This window comes from Pristiophorus japonicus, chromosome 7 (assembly GCF_044704955.1).
Source record: "Pristiophorus japonicus isolate sPriJap1 chromosome 7, sPriJap1.hap1, whole genome shotgun sequence".
Classification (NCBI taxonomy): Eukaryota; Metazoa; Chordata; class Chondrichthyes; family Pristiophoridae; genus Pristiophorus; species Pristiophorus japonicus.
Window position 1 is genome coordinate 116,257,835 of NC_091983.1, and position 23,527 is coordinate 116,281,361.

Consider the following 23,527-nt stretch of genomic DNA (forward strand, 5'->3'; position numbering starts at 1 on the left):
AACCATGCCAAAGGTTTCTTACTGATACAAAAAAGAAAAAAGAAAAACTACTCACCAATCAACCAGCCATCAATCACTTACCCTCTTGGCTGTGACATCACACTTTGCTTTCTTTTTACTTCTTTCTTTTACCTTCGGCCTCAATTTCCGGCTCCCGCTGCTGTGGCTCCTCTTGAACTCCGCGCCCTATTATCAGGGCCTTGATCTCCCGAACTGCTTCAAGAATGCTTGCTGTGCAAATCAGGTGGATGCTGGGAAATAAGTTCCTTTTGATTTGCCAATCTTTGCTGACGCATTCTATGTATTTCAGTATAGTATGCCTCGTGAATAAGATAAAATAGTAGGATTCCTGAAAAATGACATGATCTGTCTAGCATTGTTACAAAATTATTGCAATATATAATATTGTGGACTATCGATATCCTTGTGCTTTATTTTTGGAGGTAAAACTGCATTTGTTCAAATAAAAACACTTAATATATGTTTTTCCAAATTCATTTTAGTTTATTCTGCATAATTATTATGGTTTATTTTTATGGGGGTGGTGCAATTGGAATATAATGGGTTATTTGCAATGTACTGCTTTATTCTGTCATGATATTGTAACATTTTTATTTGCTACCCAGGATTATTATCTTCCCATAATTAGATGTCACCATTTTGATGTATTAGAAAGTTATGATATTTATGTGATTTACATATCCTAGTTTTATACTGATTCAGATATCTATCACAATCTTTAAACAATATATTCAAACTAATTTCTTCTATTTCCATTAAAGTTTGGTAAGCACAACATGATGACTTCAGTGATACTTTTAAAGCATTTGAAAATATTTTTCCAGGTTCTGTGTATGAAATGCATGGACATGAGTGTTGCCTGGCTACAGGAGAAGTCATTAAAGTCATTGGATTCAAAATAGCAAAAGTTAAAGCAGAGACTTGTGATGGTATTGAAAACAACAATTTCACAAATACAGTGGAGCTACCACTGGACTATCCAGGTATGTTTATACATCAGTTGTATATTGTATAAGCTCATCCAAAACTCTGGCTGCCCATATTGCTCTGACTTGCACCAAGTCCTGTTCAACCAGTACACTTGTGCTCGCTGACCTACATTAGCTCCTGGTTAAGCAACGCCTTGATTTTATAATTCCCATTCTTGTTTTCAAATCCCTCGATGGCCTCACCCCATCCTATCTCTATAACCTTCTCCAGCCCTACAACCCTCCGAGATATTTGCACTCCTCTGCTTCTGGCCTCTTGCGCATCCCCGATTTTAATCGCTCCTCCAGTGGCCACTGCCTTCAGCTGTTGAGGTCCTAAGCTGTGGAATATATTAGAATGTACTTCCCATCTCAGATTTGGGCAAATAAGTTCCATGTAAACTATTACAGTCCTAATTGTTTCTGAAAAACTTAGTAGGAGATTGTGAAATATTTGTAAACCACATGCTTTCTAACACCTCGACAAATGTGGCCAAATGTGAAGTGTAACTTTCTCTGCCAATTGTGCTCAGCAAAAACATGAATTCAGTTCTATTGACTTTGTATAGAATACAGAAGCATGGAAATAATGTCAAAGGTTGCAGTTGGAGTATTGTGCAAAGTTTTGGGCATGCAACAGTTTTTTAGTGCAATGTGATTGTATACATAATGGGTGGAATATTCCAATTGGAGGCATCCTTTAGACAAACGCCTGCGACCCGAAAATGTTTTGTGAAAATACCTGGTGGTCACGGAAGCGCCTTCGATTCCGATTGGATGCCTTCATTTGATGCGCAGCGTACGAGGAGATGACTTCCCCGACCGTAGGAAAATGCTGGAGTCACGTGGGTTTGGACCAGCAATCACTGTCTAATAGTCACATTGATAATAATGGGAACTCCGTTTTTACGAGTTTTTATAATGTGTTTTACTAGTGTTTAAAATAAACTTACCGTAATGGACAGGATTTTAACATAAAAATCTATGATTTAAATTAATTTTTATATGTTTTAAAACTCTTACACTGGTAAAAGTAAGCTGTATGCCTGCTTTTACCAGATATAAAAGTTTGAAGGACATTCGCTGAGTAAGAGATGGGCAAATAACCCAACCTCTCCCGCGCGAATATCCTTCTCCCAGGGATGTGGAGGATCTGTCAAGAGAAATCTTGACAGATCGGAAAAGCCATTTTTTGGCACATGCACATTGCGCCCCGAAAACCGGCTTTTGCGAAGCCGTGCGCACTTCGGATGGACCCAGTGAGGCTGGAATTTTCAGCACTATATTTAAAAAAAAATGTTCTGATAGTAACCTATAATCATCGATACAGATATTCAAACAAACAACTAAGACAGTAGGTTAATAAGTGAATAAATGGATACATTTTTGATCCATAATATAGCAATGGTTTAAATTTTACTTCAAATTCTAATTGATGCCGGTTATGTTGATCTTAACTGGGTCTAAGTGGAAATTTCAGCAAAATCGCACCAATATAAGAAGCCATCCCTTATGTGTTTGCTTACAACATTTTGTATCTGTGGAGAGTGGATAAATTATGCCAATACATACTACAGGTTGGACCTCTCTGGTCTGGCACCCTTGGGACCTGACCAGTGCCGGACCAGAGAATTTTCCGAACCATGGGAGGTCAACTGGTGACAATGCTGCTGATAATGACCCAGATGCAGAAGCCTACTGCGCAGCATTTAGTCATCCAGAATCACTCCGTTTTAAAAAATCCTCAGGCCCAGCTTCGTCGCCTCAGTCAGCCGCCTGCTCTTCCCTTCCCTTCCCCGGCCCGCTTACCTCAAACAACACCAACACCTCAAAAAAAAAATTCATACATACACACAAAAAAACCTAGAAATTGGGGATAAAGTCGAGGAGAGACGCTAACCCTTTCCCACGATCCTACTTCCGGTGCCAATCCGTGTGTAAGCCGCGCGCAGAGCTGACTGGTGGAAGCGGCAGACTCCTTGCACCAAGACACACAACAACCCCCCCCGAGACCATGGCGGCGCACACACACACACACACACACACAGCGGTTCTTGCAGCGTGGAGTATACGATGGATCTTGAGACGGAGAATCAGAGCCTGCCTCCCTCACCGACTCCCCATCCCAGGGCAGATCAGTGCGCTTTGCACAAAGCACAGTTACAGACACCTCCCCCCCACCCCGAGAGAGAGACAGACAGTGAGCTGCAGGCAGTGTCATTCTGCAATATGCTCATGCTGTATGTCTGTGGCTCCCGCTCGCAGTCTGTGGGCGTGGTCCCCAACACCAGCAGAACCCGCACTGATTGACAGCTGCTCCAGCCAATCGCCGCACACACTGACTGACTGACAGCTGCTGCAGCCAATCACCACACACACTCACTGACTGACAGTTGCTCCAGCGAATTGCTGCACACACACACCGCAGCAGCATGCCGGGACTGATGTCGGACCAGGGATGTTTCTGGACTAAAGAGTCCCGGACTGGAGAGGTACAACCTTTATGAATAAGTTAGAAAGAAATTAAGACATCATTTCATATACAGTTGTTTTGGATAAGGAGTATAACATTTAATACTTAACTTTGAAATTATTGTTTCATCAGGTTTCTTCAAGATTCTTGCAGATCCATGCCCCTATACTAGTGTCAGTGATATTACAAAATCAGTACAAATTGGGCACAACCGCTTGGGTCATCCTCACTTCTGCAGCAATATGGATATTCAGGTGAATGATGTCTTCATTAAAGCAGGGGAACATATAGTGCTAAACTCTCTAGTCGAAGTGGATGGAGAGCAGTATGTGAACAGTACAGTTATCAGAGGAGGTAAAAACGAAACATTAAGAATTCCACTGTCACACAAAGGAACATTTTATGAATGTGAAGACGACCAGTTTTATACGCTGAAGGAGATTATGGAATGGAAGATTGCCAAACACAGAAGGCGAGTCGTGAAACTCGCAAAAACATTAACTGTCTGGGAACCAAATCCCTATAATGAGTATCTTCAAAGTGATCTCAGTCTGGTGCCTGTGTATGAAATACAAGCAGTGATGAAATGTAAGCAAAAATTGATATATTTTTTCCGCTGTTTACCATGTTTAAGCAAAAATGATGGCTGAGATATTCTGCTTTTGCACTTGCCCGCCTGCAATTTTCTGCCCAATAAAATGTATGGGCCAATGAACAGAGAAGTTGAAAACCCTGGCCACTTTGTTAGTGGTTTTATCACAATTGATGTGTTACAAAATAATGAATGGACACTGTTATTAAAACATGGGAACAATTGTAAAGTAGAACTGAGTGTTAAAGCAAATCCTGGTTTGATAAAACCTAGATAAATTCACAAGAATATAAAAAAAATTTAAATTTTAGATGGGGCAAAGTAAGTAGAATCTATGCTACTTTCATTCTCAGTTAAAAAAAGTAGCTAATCAGGAGAGCATTAAAAATTTGTGCAATAGAAAAAGCTGCTTCCATCACATTTCTCTTGGTACAGATTTGGGGTTTCCCAAAAATGCCAATTTTTTAACTGAACATATGTAAACAACTTCATAGTTAATACAGTGTACACCTCATTCTGGCCAGCAATGTGAATCTAGATTTATTTATAACTGCTTTCAGAAAACATGCATTTTGGGTCTTCAGTAATACATAATTACTGCACTGGTGCATGTGCAAAGCCTTTGACTGGGCTAACTTTCTGTCTTCTGCGCTCCCAGTGCAAAATATTACCCGCCACGAGCAGAGTCTCAGGAATGTGCGCGCACACTTGCCACAATCTTTTGTCTATTAAAAGCATGGCGGTACAAACCCAAATTCCCTGTAGGCATGTCTGTATCCCACTATGTTTATTCAATGATGCTGAGATTGAAATCTCTACAAGCTCAGAGTTCAGAAAATGCATGTTTGATGTCTAGATCTGCAGTAATTATTTATATAAAGTCTAGTAGAAAAGTACAAGATTAGTCTTGCAGTAGTTCTTGTTTTAGAGGCAGTTGGAAAACTGAGAAAAATTGCAAGATCTAACAGCTCTAGTAGCTGAAATTAAATACTACAATAGCGCAGAGCAACTGTGTAAACATTCAGCTAGATTTTCCCTCCGTGCCCGATCCATTTTGAGGTAAGTCATTTCCCACTAGTGTCAGGACAGACTTAATGGGCTCAAGTTTAGGCCTCAGTTGCTCCTGATTTTTTGGACCAACTGGTGTAGAACGGAGTATCTTAGAAATTCAAATTCTCGGCATTTAGTTTGCTCCAGTTCGAGTCAGTTAGAACAGTTTCACTTTGGAACAGAATTTTTTTTTTCAAAAGGGGGCGTGTCCGCCACTTCGGCAGTGAAAACTTACTCCATATTAACTTAGAATGGAGTAAGTGAAGATTTTTGTACGTTCCAAAAAACCTTGTCTACGCTTTAGAAAATCAGGCGTAGGTTACAAATTAGGCGTAGGGAATGGGGGGGGGGGTTTAAAGGGAAGTTTACAAACATTAAACACTTCAGTTTTACAAATAAAGAGCCATCATCAATAATAAATGATAAATACATCAATAAATCAACCAATAAATTAATCAAAAAAAATTAATTAAAAAAAAAAATCAATAAATAAAACATTTTCTACTAACCGACTGCAGCACCGGGAGTCTTTCAACAGTATGCTGGGATGGTCCCCCCAGTGTGTCTCTGTCAGTGTCTCTATCTGTCTGTCTGTGTGTGTGTCTCTCACTCTCTGTCTGTCAGTGTCTGTGTTTCTGACAGCGAGGGGAGGGGGGGAGGGGGAGAAGGGGGTGGGAGGGGGAGGGGGAGAAGGGAGGTGGGGGGGAGAGGGGGAGAAGGAGAGAGGATGTAGGGAGGGAGGGAAGGAGAGGGTGGGGTGGGAGGGAAGGAGAGAGGGGGGGAAGGAGAGAGGGAGGGAGAGAGGCGGGGGGAGGGAGAGAAGGAGGCTGAACAGCCGGGCCCAAGACCTCGGGCTAGATTTACAGGTAGGTGGTCTCGGGGGGGGTCGCGGAAGTCCGTGGGGGGGGGGGTGTGAGAGTGCCGCGGAGTCCGGGGGCGGTGGGTGGAGTGAGAGAGAGTCGCGGGGGAGGGGGGGGGGTGAGAGAGTCGCGGGGGGGGGGTGGAGGTCGGGTCACCGGGGGGGAGCGGGAGTTGAGTCAGGTCGGGAGGAAGCAGGAGCTGGCCGTGGGAGGAGCCTTATTCATGCAGCCCCAGTGAGGCCATTCGGCCAGGGCTAGGGGCTGCGTGCTTCGGGCTACCTCCCACACAGTTTTGGGCGCCTGGAGCTACTGCACATGCGCACCCACTGTGCAGAGGTCCCGGAACTGTTTTCGGCGCAGGGACCTGACTCCGCCCCCAACAGCTCGTGCTGCACTGCGCCCAGCTGCAGAAGACCTGCAGGGAGCCGGAGAATCTGGAAGTTTTTTTTAGGCGCACTTTCTGGCGCAAAAAACGGGTGTCCAGGTCTGGGCTGCGCCGTTTTAAGCGCGTCCCGAAACTTGGGCCCGAAATCTCTCCTTTTGTCCAATGACCTACACATTTTGTCACTTACGCCCATAATAGATTTTCAGCTACTGCAGAAACCATAACTAGGAAGGGAGAAAAAATTAACTTGGGTAAAGAACAACAATGTAACCTGCAGTAGTTATGTAACATATTGGGGTATCAGTGTGAAGTGGTGTGTACACTACAAAGGTTTAATCCCCATGCTACTGTGTTGCTTCTGTTGAATTGCTGTAAGGGTGAGGGACAGAGGCACTCTTACAGAAAGCCTTTAATGTGCTACGTTATGTATCTCCTAGCAACAGTAGTTGCTAATTAGTTTCTGGTGCATGCTTCGGAGGGACCCAAAAAGAGAGGTGTTGGGAAGGGTGGAATTAAAATGTGACATTTTTATAAGGCATTTCTTGATTCCAAACTGTGGGCAGTTATAACTAATTCTGTGTGCATCACTGAAGAAAACTACTAATATTTTTTCTCTTAATTTTTTTCTTCAGTCCGAAAGGATATTGTACATATACCATCCAACCTTGATGTAGAAGTTGTAGATGTAACAGAGCTTTATGACATTAACTCCTTTGTACAGCCTCTGTCGTTAATGGATGTTTTTAGAAGACCCGATGAAGACTTCCCCCTATTGGCTGAAATAATCGAATGCTCTGACTACCAGCACATTTACAATTTCCTGAAAACAGGAAGAGTAATAGTTATTCATGAGAAGCATTTTGCCAAAATAACAATTGCCTCTGAGAATAGAAGTGATTTAAATAAAAAGCATTTTTTAATCCCCAAAAGCTACAAGGGACGGTTTAAAAGAAGGCCGAGAGAGTTTCCAACTGTATATGACTTGGAGCTTGCCATAAAAAACAATGACCACTTGCATGTCATTGCAACGAAAGAGTTTAAATCTGACTATGCAGAGTTTTCATCTGTCTGTGTAGGAGACCAGTTTCTCGTTCATCATTGCCAGAGTATTGAAGTCAACTATCAAGGAGATAAACAGCTGGTTGAAGCTATGGCTTGTGAAAAAATTGTGGGAAAAGACTATGAACAAGTCCTTCTTCCAACATACATGGAAGGGAGCTTTGTCGAAGTCATCCATGATAAAAAGCAGTACCTTATTTCTGACATTTGCGAACATTTTAGCCTTCCCTTTAATGTTAAAGTATCTGTAAGAGATTTATCAATCAACGACAATTTAGCAGCCTTGCTTTCATTACGAATTGAAGAAGAAATTGCAGATCCATGCCTGCTAGTCAGTTTGCTGAATAGTCCATCAGAATGTTTCATGCTTCCAGTTCAGAGAGTAAACTTGTCCATCCAAGTGTTGCAGGAGCCGGCTACAAGTGCTCCATGTTCTACACCAAAAACTATTGTAGAGGAGATCAGCGAAGACTTGTACTACACACTGCGGAGATATGAAAACTCCACTTTGCATCCTCCACCCCGTCCTCCAAAGAAACCTCAATCACCCATAACATCAACACCAACACTGAGGCTGCTTCCACCTCAACCTAGGAAACTGGACCCTCCCAAGTCTCCAAAGGTAAGGCGATATTTCCTAACAAAGAAACATGCTACGCTTACAGTGCCACACCGATTTAACATAAAATTGTTTACATGAAACAGCTGCTTTATATAAAGCCAAATAACATGAAAATTAAAAATGTATTTAAGATGACCATAGTGAGGTACATCATATTGATGTGCCAGTATCTGTGCACAGAAGGATATGAGAAGAAATGGCTTGGCCCAGCAAGTCTGTCCAGTGTGTAGTTGAGCCATACAGAGCAGGAATATCTCAGATACTGAGTCAGGTAATCACAGCCAGTGTGACGATGAGAGCTCCATAGTTAGCGTGAGAGTCCCATGACTAAGGAGAGGAAGATAGGCAAGTTCTTCTACTCCTGATCGCTATCCAGAAACCATTTCTCAAAGTGTATTTGTGTGGAGATGGGCGTAAGGAAGGAGTGGACTCAGCTCCACTTCCCTGCCCACTCCCCATAACCCTTTATTCCCTTATCGCTAAAAAATCTGTCTATCTCTGCCTTAAATATATTCAATGATCCAGCCTCCAGAGCTCTCTGTGGCAGAGAATTCCATAGATTTACAACTCTCTGAGAGAAGAAATTCTCCCTCTACTCAGTTTTAAATGGGCGGCCCCTTATTCTGAGACTATGCTCCCTAGTTTTAGTTTCCCCTATGAGTGGAAATATCCTCTGTATCCACCTTGTTATCATATCCACCATTTATCCCGCTCATTATCTTATATGTTTCGTTCTTCTGAATTCCAATGAGTATAGGCCAAACCTACTCAACCTATCTTCATAAGTCAACCCCCTCATCTCAGGAATCAACCTCGTGAACCTTTTCTGAACAGCCTCCAATGCAAGTACTTCCTTCCTTAAATACGGAGACCAAAACTGTACGCAGTATTCCAGGTGTGGCCTCACCAATACCCTGTACAGTTGTAGTAGAACTTCTCTGCTTTTATACTCTATCCCCTTGCAATAAAGGCCAACATTCCATTTGCCTTTCTGATTATTGCTGTACCTGAATGCTCACTTTTTGTATTTCATGCACAAGGACCCCCAGGTCCCTCTCTACTGCAGCAGTTTGCAATTTTTCTCCATTTAAATTATAATTTGCTTTTATATTATTTCTGCCAAAATGGATAACCTCACATTTTCCCATATTATACTCCATCTGCTAAATTTTTGCCCACTCAATTATCCTGTCTATATCCCTTTGCAGATTTTTTGTGTCCTCCTCACAATTTGCTTTCCCACCCATCTTTGTATCATCAGCAAACTTGGCAACATTACACTCGGTCCCTTCATCCATGTCATTAATATAGATTGTAAATAATTGAGGCCCTGGCACCGATCCCTGCGGCATCCCACTCGTTACTATTTGCCAACCGGAAAATGACCCATTCATCCCGACTCTGTTTTCTGTTAGTTAGCCAATTCTCTATCCATGGTAACATATTACCCCCAAACCCGTGAACTTTTATCTGTGCAGTAATCTTTTATGTGGCACCTTATCGAATGCCTTCTGGAAATCCAAATACACCACATCCAAAGGTTCCCCCTTATCCACCCTGCCCATTACATCCTCAAATAACTCCAGCAAGTTTGTCAGACATGATTTCCCTTTCATAAAACCATGCTGACTCTGCTTGATTGAATTATGCTTTTCCAAATGTCCCACTACTGCTTCCTTAATAATGGACTCCAGCATTTTCCCAACAACAGATGTTAGGCTAACTGGTCTATAGTTTCCTGCTTTTTGTCGACCTCCTTTTTTAAATAGGATCGTTACATTTGCAGTTTTCCAATCTGCTGGGACCACCTCAGAATCCAGGGAATTTTGGTAGATCACAACCAAAGCATCCACTATCTCCGCAGCCATTCCTTTTAAGACCCTAGAATGTAAGCCATCAGGTCCAAGGGACTTGTCTGCCTTTAGTCCCATTCTTTTACCCAGTACTACTTCTTTAGTGATAGTGATTGTATTAAGTTCCTCCCTCCCTATAGCCCCTTGATTATCCACTATTGGGATGTTTTTAGTGTCTTCTACCGTAAAGACGAATAGAAAATATTTGTTCAACGTCTCTGTTATTTCACTGTTCTCCATTATTAATTCCCCAGTCTCATCCTCTAGAGGGCAACATTTACTTTAGCCACTCTTTTCCTTTTTATGTACCTGTAGAAACTCTTACTATCTGTTATATTCCATGCTGGTTTGCTTTCATAATCGATCTTCCCCCTCTTTATCATTTTTTTAAAGTCATTCTTTGCTGGCTTTTAAAAGTTTCCCAATCCTCTCGCCTCCCACTGGTCTTGGCCACATTGTATGCCCTTGTTTTCAATTTGATACCATCCCTTATTTCCTTAGTTAGCCACCGATGGTCATCCCATCTCTTATAGTCTTATCTTCTCATTGGGATATATTTTTGTTGAGAGTTATGAAATATCTCCTTAAATGTCTGCCACTGTTTATCAACCATCCTTGACTTTAATGTATTTTCCAAGTCCACTTGAGTCAACTCTGCCTTCATACCTTTGTAATCTCCTTTATTTAAGCTTAGGACATTGGTTTGAGATCCAACTTTCTCACCTTCCAACTGAATTTGAAATTCAACCATGTTATGGTCACTCATTCCTTGCTTGATCTCATTGAAATGTATACAATTCTTAGAGGGCTTGACAGGGTAAATGCTGGGAGGCTGTTTCCTGTGGCTGGAGAGTCTAGAACCAAGGCTCACAGTCGCTGAATAGGTGGTTGGCCATTTAGGACTGAGATGAGGAGAAAGTCCTTCACTCAAAGGGTTGTGAATCTTTGGAATTCTCTACCCCAGAGGGCTGTGGATGCTCAATCGATTCAAGACTGAGATCGATAAATTTTTGGGCATTACGTGAAACAAGGGATATGGGGATAGGGTGGGAAATTGGAGTTGATGTAGAAGTTCAGCAATGGTCTTATTGAATGTCGGAGCAGGCTCGAGGGGCTGAATGGCTTTCTCCTGCTCCTGTTTCTTATGTTCTTGCCAAGGCTCATAGATGAATAATGGCCACTTGGGCGAGATAGGGGAGGGCAACCAATGCTTGTGAAACATACCCCAGCATTGTCCTCAGAATGGAAATAGGGAAAATTAATGTGGGGGAGGGGTTGGAAATAATAACTCAAAACACATGTTTTACAGATAAAAACGAACCTATATTTGGGAACTTTATAAATCATATGTTGTATCGAATGGTGTGCTTATGTAGAGGATATTTTGTGTTGTTTCTTAAGTTGAGGAAGCCAGAAATAATTTATGTTACATTATGTCAATGAATTATAGTAGAGCTACTGTATTTATAAAATAAGTGAAGGGCTCTCCCTCCCATTTCTTAAATATAAACAATTATATGTATTTTTGAATATTAAGCTGGTGTAAATATAAAGCATATCACAATGACATAAACAGTATTACACCAATGATGGTGCTACATCATTTTTTTCTGATGTTTATTCATGCTCAACTAAAACAAGTTTTCTTTTCAAATATATTTTTGGTGAATTTTTTTTGCGGGAAATGTGACACTTTTCAGTTCTTTGCATCCAGTATCCGGGCCCAGCAATCCTAGGTTACATAAAGCATAGATTAGATATAGGGTAAACATCCTGCTACTCTGCCTCAATAAGTGGATTAAACTAATGCTATCCAATATTAGTTATGACCGTATTAACAGGTTTGTATGACATTCTTTTATCTGCTACTTTAACAATGGCCTTAACTGTTTATTTCTGAAGGCATCTCATACAAACTTGTTAGCTTGTTATAAATATTGCAGAATATGATTTCAACCTCCACTGCTTTAAGCCAAACCTCAGAATTCCAACTATTCTTGCAACCTCTTAGACGAGCAATTTGTTAAATTGGTGCTGAACTCTGGGCAGTTTTGTATTCTTATCACTTGCTCAATGGGGAACTGGGTTGGGCTGAACAAATTCATTTCACACCACCATCAATCAAAAAAAGAGAGACAAGTCTATCATCTTTCACTCTGGGCTAGGTTTAAACCTGTATCACGGGTGTGTCATACCACTGATCCCGTTCCATAAAATGAGTATTTTTAACTTACCAAAACATGAGAGAGTTACGAGGATTGCTTTGTTAATAGTTGTTTATTCTTTGGCTGCACTTGTAAAGACAAAGTGAAAAAAATCATACTTATTAGCTGTACTCAATAACACCAAAAATGTAATGAATATAATGTCTTAAGGAGGTTCACAGAGGAGAAACAGACATCAGGCATAGTTGACAATTTATGGGATATGGCCAAAAGCATGGTTGAAAACATAGGTTTTGAGGAGGTATATTAAAGGTGAGGGGAGAAGTAACAAGGCAGAGGGTTAGCGAAGGACTTACAGGAAGTAGGTTGAGGTAGCATAAGGTTGTACCACGTATGATGGAGTGGAGGGAGCGGATGCACAGAAGACAAGACTTAGTGGGCCAAAGGGCACAGACTGGGACATAATTCTGGAGGTTGCAGAGGTAGGGTGGGGTGATGCATGGATGGATTTGTGAATGAGGGTGGGGATTTTTAATTTGGTTCTTTTGAGAACAGGGAGCCTAAAGAAGCTTACCGAGGACAGGAATAATGGGTGAGTGGTCTTTGTATTGGGGGGAGCTCTGGGGGGAGCTCAGCAGGCTGCCAAGAAGAGCATTGAAGAAGTTGAAGTTACCAAAGCATGGTTTTCAGTTCAGTGCTTACCATTTATATTATATTAAGTATTGTAAAGTGGATTTCTTGTACTGTTTCCCCATGTCTTTTATTTTTAAATTAGAATTCACCAATAGAAATGCCAAGAAACAAACCAAAATCTCAAAAATACGTCCCAGACATTACTGCAACACCAGAAAATATTGTTCATGCTGTAACAATGACAGAACACATGAAAGAAAGAACAGGCCACAGTGCACTCGCAACAGACCTGATGCTGCTGAAAGGTTTGTAACTTGAGATACCTTATGAGTGATGAATGAGCTACAGCTACCCTTCAGGAGTCTTCATTGTAATTTGTAGAGATGCACACTGCCAGGTGAATTCAAATCCACAGTTTGGACTTGGTTTTAGGCTTCCTTACATCTCAATTGATCTTCTTTCAGGACAGGGCCACATTTCTAAAATTGCACCATATTTAGTAAACTAAACTGCAATTACCAGCTATGGCCAGTTTGGGCTGGGTGGATTTGGAAATAGATCAGGAGTTGTCCAATTCTGATTCAAAAAGAATGAACCCAGTGAGTTACCATGTTTATTTTTATAGGTAATTATACTGTGGACAATGACATTGCTGATTCCTCTCTGAGCATAAAATGAAAATCTGCTTGATAATGCTAAAACAAGTCACTCAGGAATGCTGCGGGCATGTTGAGTTATGATAGCGAAGGTCTCACCATCATGTGTGGTATTCTGTTGAATTCACAAGACACATAGATTCCTGATACAATTTTAAAAGGATCTTCCCCTCACCCTTTTAGCATTCTGAAGGGGACCACTCCCTCCACGACACCCTGGTCCACACCTCAATCACCCCCAACACACCCTTCCCTTCCCATGGCACCTTCCCTTGCAAGCGCAGGAGATGCAACACCTGCCCTTTTACCATCTCCCTTCCCACTGTCCAGGGCTCCAAACACTCCTTCCACGTGAATCAGCGATTTACTTGTACTTCTTGCAATTTAGTATACTGTATTTGCTGCTCGCGTTGCAGTCTCTTCAACATTGGGAAGACCAAACGCAGATTGGGTGACCGCTTTGCAGAACGGGTGACCGCTTTGCAGAACACCTCCATTCAGTCTGTAAGCATGACCCCGAGCTTCTGGTTGCCTGTCACGTTAATTCTCCGCTCCACTCCCAGTCTGACCTCTCAGTCTTCGGCCTCTTACACTGTTCCAATGAAGCTCAATGTAAGCTCGAGGAACAGCACCTCATCTTTTGTTTAGGCACTTTACAGCCTTCTGGACTCAACATCGAGTTCAACAATTTCAGACAATAACCTCTGCCCCTATTTTTACAGATGGCAGCTGTTAGTGATTCTACCATTCCTATTTACACCTCTTTTAGACTCATCTTTTGTTTCTTTATCTGTTCCATTACTATCTTGTTTTGCTTTGTACTATCATACCTTTTTCATTTAATCTCTCCTGCCTTCCACCCTCCCTATCACAGACCTTCCCTTTTGTTATTTCCTCCCCTCCCCTTTCCCTGCCCCTACACTTGCTTAAAATCTCTAGCTTTTTCCAGTTCTGACAAAGGGTCATTGACCTGAAATGCTAACTCTGTTTCTCTTTGCACAGATGCCGCCTGACCTGCTGAGTATTTCCAGCATTTTCTGCTTTTATTCCAGAAAGATCTTTGTGTATCTATGTATCCATATGTACTGTATCTAGCAGTAAGGACTTTCACAAATGGTTTCTTCAATTATTAAACTAAGATTATAAATTTGTAGTGGGTGCATGTGATGAGCAATATACTGAGATTACAGCATCACTGATCATATCATTGTGCTCTCCTTTTATGTATCAACATGGTAATGTGTCTTGTATGGCAGATAATCATTAAAATAGCCCTGTGTAAATTGTTGCTTTCAGTTATTCTCTTGAACGACACTCTCACCTTTGGCAGTGATTGTGTTACCATGTTGTATCGTTTACTGCTTGTTTTCCAGCAACAGGTGGTATGACGCATATCAGCCAGGACATTCTATGTCACTGATTCCTAACCTGTGCGTGGTGCCCCACAGGTTTGTTGGGAACCCAGTGCAAGTGGGGAGCGGTACAATCAAATTGTATAAAGTAGCTTTTCTATTGATCTTGTTTGAATTAGGATTCCAGAAGACTGGCATCCATGAGACGGTTCCACATTTATACTATACTCTGGCTCCCTTAACCTGGTAGAAAATTCATAGACATGAAAAACTGAATCATGAATGTAGTTTCCCCAAATCTGAATTAAAATTGAACTAATATAGAAGCAACCAAAGTCTTTCTTTCAATACGAGCAGTCAGCGAAGATGAGCACAGCTTAATCAAATGAGTCTGATACTTGATTGATGGATCTCTGACACTGTAATGATGATCTATACAGACATCTGTATTATATACCTGTATTATATTTCTTAATCCTTGGGAAAATTGACAAAAATTCAGTACTGCAGTGATTTTCAAAGTTTATGATCAGCTTCTACAAACCCATGTGTTGGAGGACTGTGCTGGATGGAGTGAATGACTAACATCAAATAACCTGTGGGTAATTGCAGATAAATCATATATATAGTGGTCACTATGATTAAATGTGACATTTTATAACAACTAAAGATTGTGTAGACTGGGCCTGTACTCTCTGGAGTTTAGAAGAATGAGCGGTGATCTCATTGAAACATACAAGATTCTGAAGGGAATTGACAGGATAGATGCTGAGAGGTTGTTTCCCCAGGCTGGAATGTCTAGAACTAGGGGGCATAGTCTCAGGATAAGGAGTAGGCCATTTAAGACCGAGATGAGGAGGAATTTCTTCACTCAAAGGGTTGTGAATCTTTGGAATTCTCTGCCCCAGAGGGCTGTGGATGCTGAGTCTCTGAATATATTCAAGGCTGAGATATAGATTTTTGGGACTAGGGGAATCAAGGGATAAGGAGATTGGGTGAGAAAGTGGAGTTGAGGTTGTTGATCAGCCATTATCTTATTGAATGGCAGAGCAGGCTTGAGGGGCCATATGGCCTACTCCTGCTCCTATTTTTTATGTTCTTAAACATAAATTGAGACTTAGCCAGTAAAACAATATGTGCAAAGCTATGTGTGCTCATGTGTTTTGCAAACTTGTACATTTGGAACTCCAATGTCAAGTTTTCCTTCTGCAGTACTCTATGTGCTTGAGCTGACTCTAACCTGCTGCGTCCACTTTCTGTAAGCCACATAAGCAGCCCCAGCTATCTCATACTTGCTGGGTCAATCAGTGGCCCCAGCCTGCTATCTTCTACACTTTGGCCTCCATCGGCACCCTGATCTGTTCTCTGAGCTCCACTGGTAGTCGTGTACTACCCAGCAATGCAGTCTCCCATTCAACAGAAAATAGGGAAAGTGTTGCAGAAATAAGCAGGAGAAATAGGTAAAGCCAAAGAGTAAGAAGGTGGAAGAGAAAAAGGGAAAGTGTAAAAAATAAAGGGGTAGGATGAGAGAAAAGAAATAATGGGAGCAAGAGAAAAAGAATTGAAAAGGGAGAGACAGAAATTAACATAGGAACAGGAGTAGGCCGTTCAGCCCCTCGAGCCTGTTTTGCCATCAATCGAATCATGGCTGATCTGTACCTCAACTCCATTTACCTGCCTTTGATCCATATTCTTAGATACCCTTAGCCAACAAAAATAAAGAGTGAGGAGAGAAATAGAAAGAGAAAAAGAGAAGTGAGAGATAGAAATCAAAAGATTTTTTTTCTGCAAACTTACCAGAGTACAGGAGATTTTGAGAATCTATTGGTGGGTCCGAGCTTGAAAAAGTTTGAGAACCACTGCTATATTCAATTGCCTAATAATGCCTACATTTAAAAAAAATTGTGAGGCAACAGCTCCATAATTATCAAATGGTAATCTGTTATTATGATATGATATTTGGTTTTGTTATTTATTAATGTCATCTTTGTAAACCATGCTTTTAAATCTTTTCTTCAGCCACAAGCCTTGCTGTAGATGTTGAAAACTTAGCTTTGTCTGACAAACATGACTATGAATATATTGATGAAAATAAAGTTGAAGATTTAAGGAAACAATTAAATGAAAATGAACATCAAAACAAGAAAAACTGCAAGAAAAAGAAAGGTATAGTTAACTTTTTCATCTTCAATCTAGATATATAGTTTATGTTTGAAACAGAAATGTTATCCATGTCAAACTTTAAAAGGAAGTGAGTTCAGTAGCATAGGAAATAGAATGGGCCAGAAATTGCTGTCAAAATAACGGTGAGGTTAATGGCCCTCACTATTATTTATGCATAATGGTACAGCAGCTTCAAGAGAGGGGCAGATGCGCGGATAAATACGGATATCCAAAAGTTGCTATCCGAGAGGGTGCAGCTCTGCCCTTAGCTTTGCAAAAACATCTCACTGTCTGCCTCACTGTTGAAATGCATTGAATGGGGTGAAGTTGCAGTATTTGCGCGATGGATACAAACTAAATTCTTGTCTAAAATCTTGTCCTTTTAAAAGCCAGTACCCTTTTAACTTTATGATAAGTCTTAATTACTGCCAGTCACCCTCTCTGACACTGAAAATTAACCATTACAAGTGTGGAGCCTCATGTCATCGGGTTTTAATTTTAGTCGGAGATTTAAAAATTGTACACAGTTGCTTGCCTTGTTTACTCACATCCCAGATGCCCTGTTTCCTTTGCTGTGACATTATTAACTTAACTCGCACTTTCAGCAACTTGTGGCGTAAAGAATTTTGAATCCTAAACATACAAGGGCAACTCTAACTAACAGCAGACGGCGTTAGATACCCTGCTACAGCAAGTTATGGCCCTATGCCACCACTTCCAATCTAACGGTTTTGAGAGCCAGAACTGTCTGCAACTCAAAGCTGAAGCAAATGTTATTACTTTTCACATCAGGTAGATTCATCTGCGTGGGTAGTTATTTAAGTTGTCCAGTCATTAAGTAACATAGGCAGCAGTTGTAGCAGTCAGTGGCTAAAACTATCCCATCCTTCCTGCTCTCAGGGATCGAGATTGTGCTGTGCAATATTAGTCATAAACATATTAATGGACTCACATGAATTTCCCTAGTCCACTTTAGAAAAGACATGTACCAGGTGAGCACCTTTATTATGGATGTTGCACAGTGTGAGTTCAACCCTTGTGCATCAGTACATGCATTTTGTGAGAAAGGAATGTAGAAGAAATGTCACAATTTGGAAATTAATCCAAGAATGGAAATCATAGAGGCGACTTGTTTCTGTACTTCATTCTGAACACTAAGGTCCTGTTCTTTATGGGGAGGTAGGGAGGGAGCATGGGAGTGCGGGAGCACGGACAAATCCTGGCAAGGCCGAGGATGCGGAGGTTCTGCCGAATTTAATGGCAGGATCGCATTATGTATTTTTTTATCGTTTCCCGCCAGCCAGCTGGCCAAATTGAGAGGCTGACCGGAAAACCAACGGCAGACGACCATAGCCACAGTCCCTTGAGGTCAGTCCCTGGCAACTGGGAGGTGGATGGAGCAAGAGATCAGGAGGGTAGGAGTGGGAGGGGGGGACTGGTGGGGGGCGGAGGAAGAGGTCGGCTGTGATCGCGGCATGTAGAATCAGCTATCAAAGCTTGGCGGCAGTGGAGGGCGGCCACGATCGACAGAGAGGAGGCCAAAGGCTTCTTAGAGCGGCTAGGGGGAGCATTCCTACTCCTCCTGGCCCACAAGGAGTGCTATCAAAGGGATTTACCTTCTTGAACTGAGAGCTCCCACCTCCTTTTCACTGCTGGGTTTCCTGAGCCCTTGGAAACCCGCACAGCAGCTGTTAAATTTAAATCTGTTTCACAATTGCACTGTGGGTCTCTGATTTAAATATGTCTCTCCAAGGCAGGACATTTGCACGATACGAAACCTGCTGCCATAAAAACGTCAACGGATGCGTATGTGGCGGGTTGGGGACGTATTTCTGTTTAAAAAATTTTAACCAACTCCCACCTGTCATGGGGGAGTTAACTCAAGGCCCAAGTGTTTTCTAAGTGCTACAGTTTGGAGGCATGACAGGATCTATTGTTGGGCCCTCTAGTGTGCAAAGTATGTATTCATTGCAAATGTAATTTCTATAGTTTTATACAAGAAATTGTTGAAAGGTTAATGCCTGTTTGCAGATGGGGCTTCAATGTGTTTTGCAGTAATCAGCACTAGTGAAAAAAGCTGTTTAAATTATTTTTTTTAATGCTTTACATGCGCACGACCTAAAGGAGGCAGTCTGAGAAACACTGATCATGTTCCAGTCTACTTTAGAGTTAGGCCAAAAAGCTTTGCACAGCTCAGCTTAGAGAAGGCAACTAATAACTGAATCACCGCCGGGTGGGTTAGGTTAAATTGACAACCCTAGGTGTTTCCTTTTGCCATACAGTTAATTACAACCCGCCTACTGAAAGCAATAGTCTGGACTCCAACGAATGAACACAGGTTGGTGAACAGTTTAAGTAAAGTCCAGACCTCACATTTCTAAACTGTGCTATTGATTCCACGTGTTTCAATAACAGTAACGCAGAATTTTAACCCCTCAAAATGGGTGAGTTTGGGTCAGGTGAGCTGTGAAATGATTAAAAATCTCATACCTGACTCCAGCGCGCTTACTTCTGGTTTTAACGGAGGCAGGATGGGGAGTGGGCAACCAACTCGCTCACAGGAGATGGGTTGGCCATTTAAGTATTAAAATGAGGCTGCGTGCCTCATATTTAACCTATCTTCCAGGTTTAACCCTGGCCGGCTGGATTTCATGGGCCTCATGAGACCTGGCAGCTAAAGGGAGGAAAAGACTGCTTTATAGCACAGTTTGTGGGCCAGCAGGAGCAGGAGTGCTTCCTCCCAGTTATAGCAGATGCATTCGTTATAATCTACCAAAATTCTCTGGACTCTGGGGAGGTATCAGCGGATTGGAAAGCAGCTAATGTAACGCCTCTGTTTAAAAAAGGGGGCAGACAAAAGGCAGGTAACTATAGGCTGGTTAGTTTAACATCTGTAGTGGGGAAAATGCTTGAAACTATCATCAAGGAAGAAATAGCGGGACATCTAGATAGGAATAGTGCAATCAAGCAGACGCAGCATGGATTCATGAAGGGGAAATCATGTTTAACTAATTTACTGGAATTCTTTGAGGATATAACAAACATGGTGGATAGAGGTGTACCGATGGATGTGGTGTATTTAGATTTTCAAAAGGCATTCGATAAGGTGCCACACAAAAGGTTACTGCAGAAGATAGAGGTACGTGGAGTCAGAGGAAATGTATTAGCATGGATAGAAAATTGGCTGGCGAACAGAAAGCAGAGAGTCGGGATAAATGGGTCCTTTTCGGGTTGGAAATCGGTGGTTAGTGGTGTGCCACAGGGATCGGTGCTGGGACCACAACTGTTCACAATATACATAGATGACCTGGAAGAGGGGACAGAGTGTAGTGTAACAAAATTTGCAGATGACACAAAGATTAGTGGGAAAGCGGGTTGTGTAGAGGACACAGAGAGGCTGCAAAGAGATTTGGATAGGTTAAGCGAATGGGCTAAGGTTTGGCAGATGGAATACAATTTCGGAAAGTGTGAGGTCATCCACCTTGGGAAAAAAAACAGTAAAAGGGAATATTATTTGAATGGGGAGAAATTACAACATGCTGAGGTGCAGAGCGACCTGGGGGTCCTTGTGCATGAATCCCAAAAAGTTAGTTTGCAGGTACAGCAGGTAATCAGGAAGGTGAATGGAATGTTGGTCTTCATTGCGAGAGGGATGGAGTACAAAAGCAGGGAGATCCTGCTGCAACTGTATAGGGTATTGGTAAGGCCGCACCTGGAGTACTGCGTGCAGTTTTGGTCACCTTTCTTAAGGAAGGATATACTGGCTTTGGAGGGGGTACAGAGACGATTCACTTGGCTGATTCCGGAGATGAGGGGGTTACCTTATGATGATAGATTGAGTAGACTGGGTCTTTACTCGTTGGAGTTCAGAAGGATGAGGGGTGATCTTATAGAAACATTTAAAATAATGAAAGGGATAGACAAGATAGAGGCAGAGAGGTTGTTTCCATTTGTAGGGGAGACTAGAACTTGGGGGCACAGCCTCAAAATACGGGGGAGCCAATTTAAAACCGAGTTGAGAAGGAATTTCTTCTCCCAGAGGGTTGTGAATCTGTGGAATTCTCTGCCCAAGGAAGTAGTTGAGGCTAGCTCATTGAATGTATTCAAGTCACAGATAGATAGATTTTTAACTAATAAGGAAATTAAGGGTTACGGGGAGCGGGCGGGTAAGTGGAGCTGAGTCCACGGCCAGATCAGCCATGATCTTGTTGAATGGTGGAGCAGGCTCGAGGGGCTAGATGGCCTACTCCTGTTCCTAATTCTTATGTTCTTATGTTCCCAGCCCACCAAGCTTATCTGCTTCCCTGCCCGCCATCGGGATGTTGTGTATGTATAATGTATGTACAGTTACATTGGACCACTGAATGTATCTTCACACTGTATACACTATACCTGTACCACCAGAGGGTGCTACTGGTGGAGACCTAAGGGTTACCTGCCCACTGCAGGTAACCAAGTATAAAAGGGAGCTCACCTCACTGTATCCTCATTCAGGAGCTGCAATAAATGGACTAAGGTCACAACAGTTCAAGTACAACACCTTGCCTCGTGGAGTCATTACTAGAGTGCTTACAGACACAACAGGACACCTCCACCCCGCGATTGTTGGCCCCCATAGTAATCAGGTGTCCCCCCCACGTTCCACTAACCCAGCCACAGGCTCCCTACCTGCTCCTGGCCTGTAATCCCCACCAGAGCATTCCCTGCCCAACCAGGAGCCAAGCCCGTCAATCAGGCTGGCCTCTTGGCGAGGTACCTGCTGGGGAAAAAAAAGACGCACGCCATGACCTTAAAACTGCAAGTGTACGGGGAAACCTGGGCTTATGGGTTTCCTGACCAAAAGCCGCCCCAGTCAAGATCGGTGCCAATGCATTTAAATGAGGGGCCTAATGCATGTTTTAGGTCCCCTCACAAAAAGTGGGCAGCGATGAGCAAGGCAGGTGTCAGATCTGCACCGCTCAAGGTTCTTCAGCGGTCGCTTTGGCCTAAACAGCAGCTGGCAATTTAAAGATACATTTTCTTGCTAAGAATTTGTACAAAAATCTTTCTGTAGAGCCATTAGGAGCAGAAGTGACCCCCACCCCGCCGACTCTAATCGCAATTTCAGCACCCCTACTGTTACCTGCTTCAATCCCTTCCCCGGTACATGCATTTGGGCTGAAAATGAGCCCAGATGAATTTCTGCCCAATAGTGTACATTCTGTTCTGTCTTAATTTCCCATTTATATCTCAATTTTAGAAAACCCTTAAGAAGAAGGAATGAGAAAAAAGACTTCAAGAATACAAGCGGGTTTCTGTTTGGGAAGAAGCATTCTTCTGACTGAATCTCTACGATATTTTTTCCTCCAAGACTTGATTTGTAAATTGAATCAACATTTCTGTTAAACTTGGGAATGCTGAAATTGCCTGGAACAAATATTTTAATTCACCAATTTAACAACAGATAATGCTGCCCATGCAGGTTGGGACCCTGGAGAAAGACAATCATTCTTCATTACTTAGACAGTAACAGATAGATTAATTTTGCTTGTGTGATTTTTTTTGTTGTTGTTGATTATCAGTGTTTTTATATTTTTATGATCTAGAAATATTGCAATTTATTGGAATTCTCCCAAATATATGGATTTTACCAAATAGTAATGGTTGCAATGAGTGTTTTTATACCTAGTGATTAATTTATTGGCTTCTAATTTGCAATACTGACGTATTTATTTTTGTTTGCATAAATATATACGCATGACCTACAAGAACCTACATTGAGATGTTGCAGAATTTGTATTTCTGAATACATCTGTACGTTATCGGTGTTTGAAAATTCATGAATAATGATACTAATATTTTTGTAAAAGCAATTAAAATTAAATCATTTTTATAAAATCAAACATCTATGTTAACAAAACGTTTGTGTATGTTTTTCTGTAATATTGCATAATTTATGATTGCAGATTTTCTCCACTGTTGTTAAGTAGACCATGTAAACCACTATGATTGTGCCACCATTGTATTTCCTTTAATTATTTCTATTTGCCACATGGCCAGGTCCTGACCTGTTGAGCGACTCTCCTACTCCTGCCCCGATTCTCCCCTCCACGCCATGTGTAGCTGCATGCTTAAGTCTCGGCGCTATCGGCCTCACTTTTCTGTCAAACCCCAAACTCTTCTCCACTCCAAACATGACCATGTGCTGAACTCCTGACCGGTTCAGCCCCTTTGCCTTGCCAAATCTAAATCAGCGGATATCTTCCCTCACCCTTGAGCATGGCATGGAGATGGGCCTCAGCCGTGGAACTAGGCTCAGAAAATTAAATCTGAAGAGTAATTTAGAATAGTAAACTAGAAACAGATTTAACAAGAAAATATAGAGTGAGAGTTAAAGAAGGAACAAAAAGTTTTTAAAAAAGGCAAAGAGAATTCAAAATAATACAAAATACAGAAAGAAGTTGCATTTATATAGCTACTTGGTACATCCTAAAGTAGATCACAGCCAATGAAGTGTAGTCACTGTTGTTATGCAGGCAAACATATATAGTTTACACACAAGCAGCATTGAGATAAATTCCCATTTGTTTAAGGGATAAACGTTGGCCATGATACTGGGAGAATGCCCTGCTCTTCTTCGAGTAGTACCATGAGATCTTTTACATCAAAACTGAACAACGGCATCTTTACGCCAGG

At 41.8% G+C, this 23,527-nt stretch overlaps 1 protein-coding gene across 1 annotated transcript in view; it reads left to right on the forward strand.

The window, feature by feature from the left end:
- The window catches only part of themis (thymocyte selection associated), a 49,595-nt gene extending 27,398 nt beyond the window's left edge, over window positions 1-22,197 (forward strand). Inside the window, exons 2-7 of the mRNA XM_070884443.1 lie at window positions 846-1,004; window positions 3,595-4,050; window positions 6,982-8,030; window positions 12,824-12,986; window positions 16,709-16,855; window positions 22,092-22,197. Coding sequence (XP_070740544.1) covers window positions 846-1,004; window positions 3,595-4,050; window positions 6,982-8,030; window positions 12,824-12,986; window positions 16,709-16,855; window positions 22,092-22,102 — 1,985 coding nt within the window. The 3' untranslated portion in view covers window positions 22,103-22,197. The remainder of the gene's footprint in view (window positions 1-845; window positions 1,005-3,594; window positions 4,051-6,981; window positions 8,031-12,823; window positions 12,987-16,708; window positions 16,856-22,091) is intronic.
- Window positions 22,198-23,527: the final 1,330 nt, after the last annotated feature.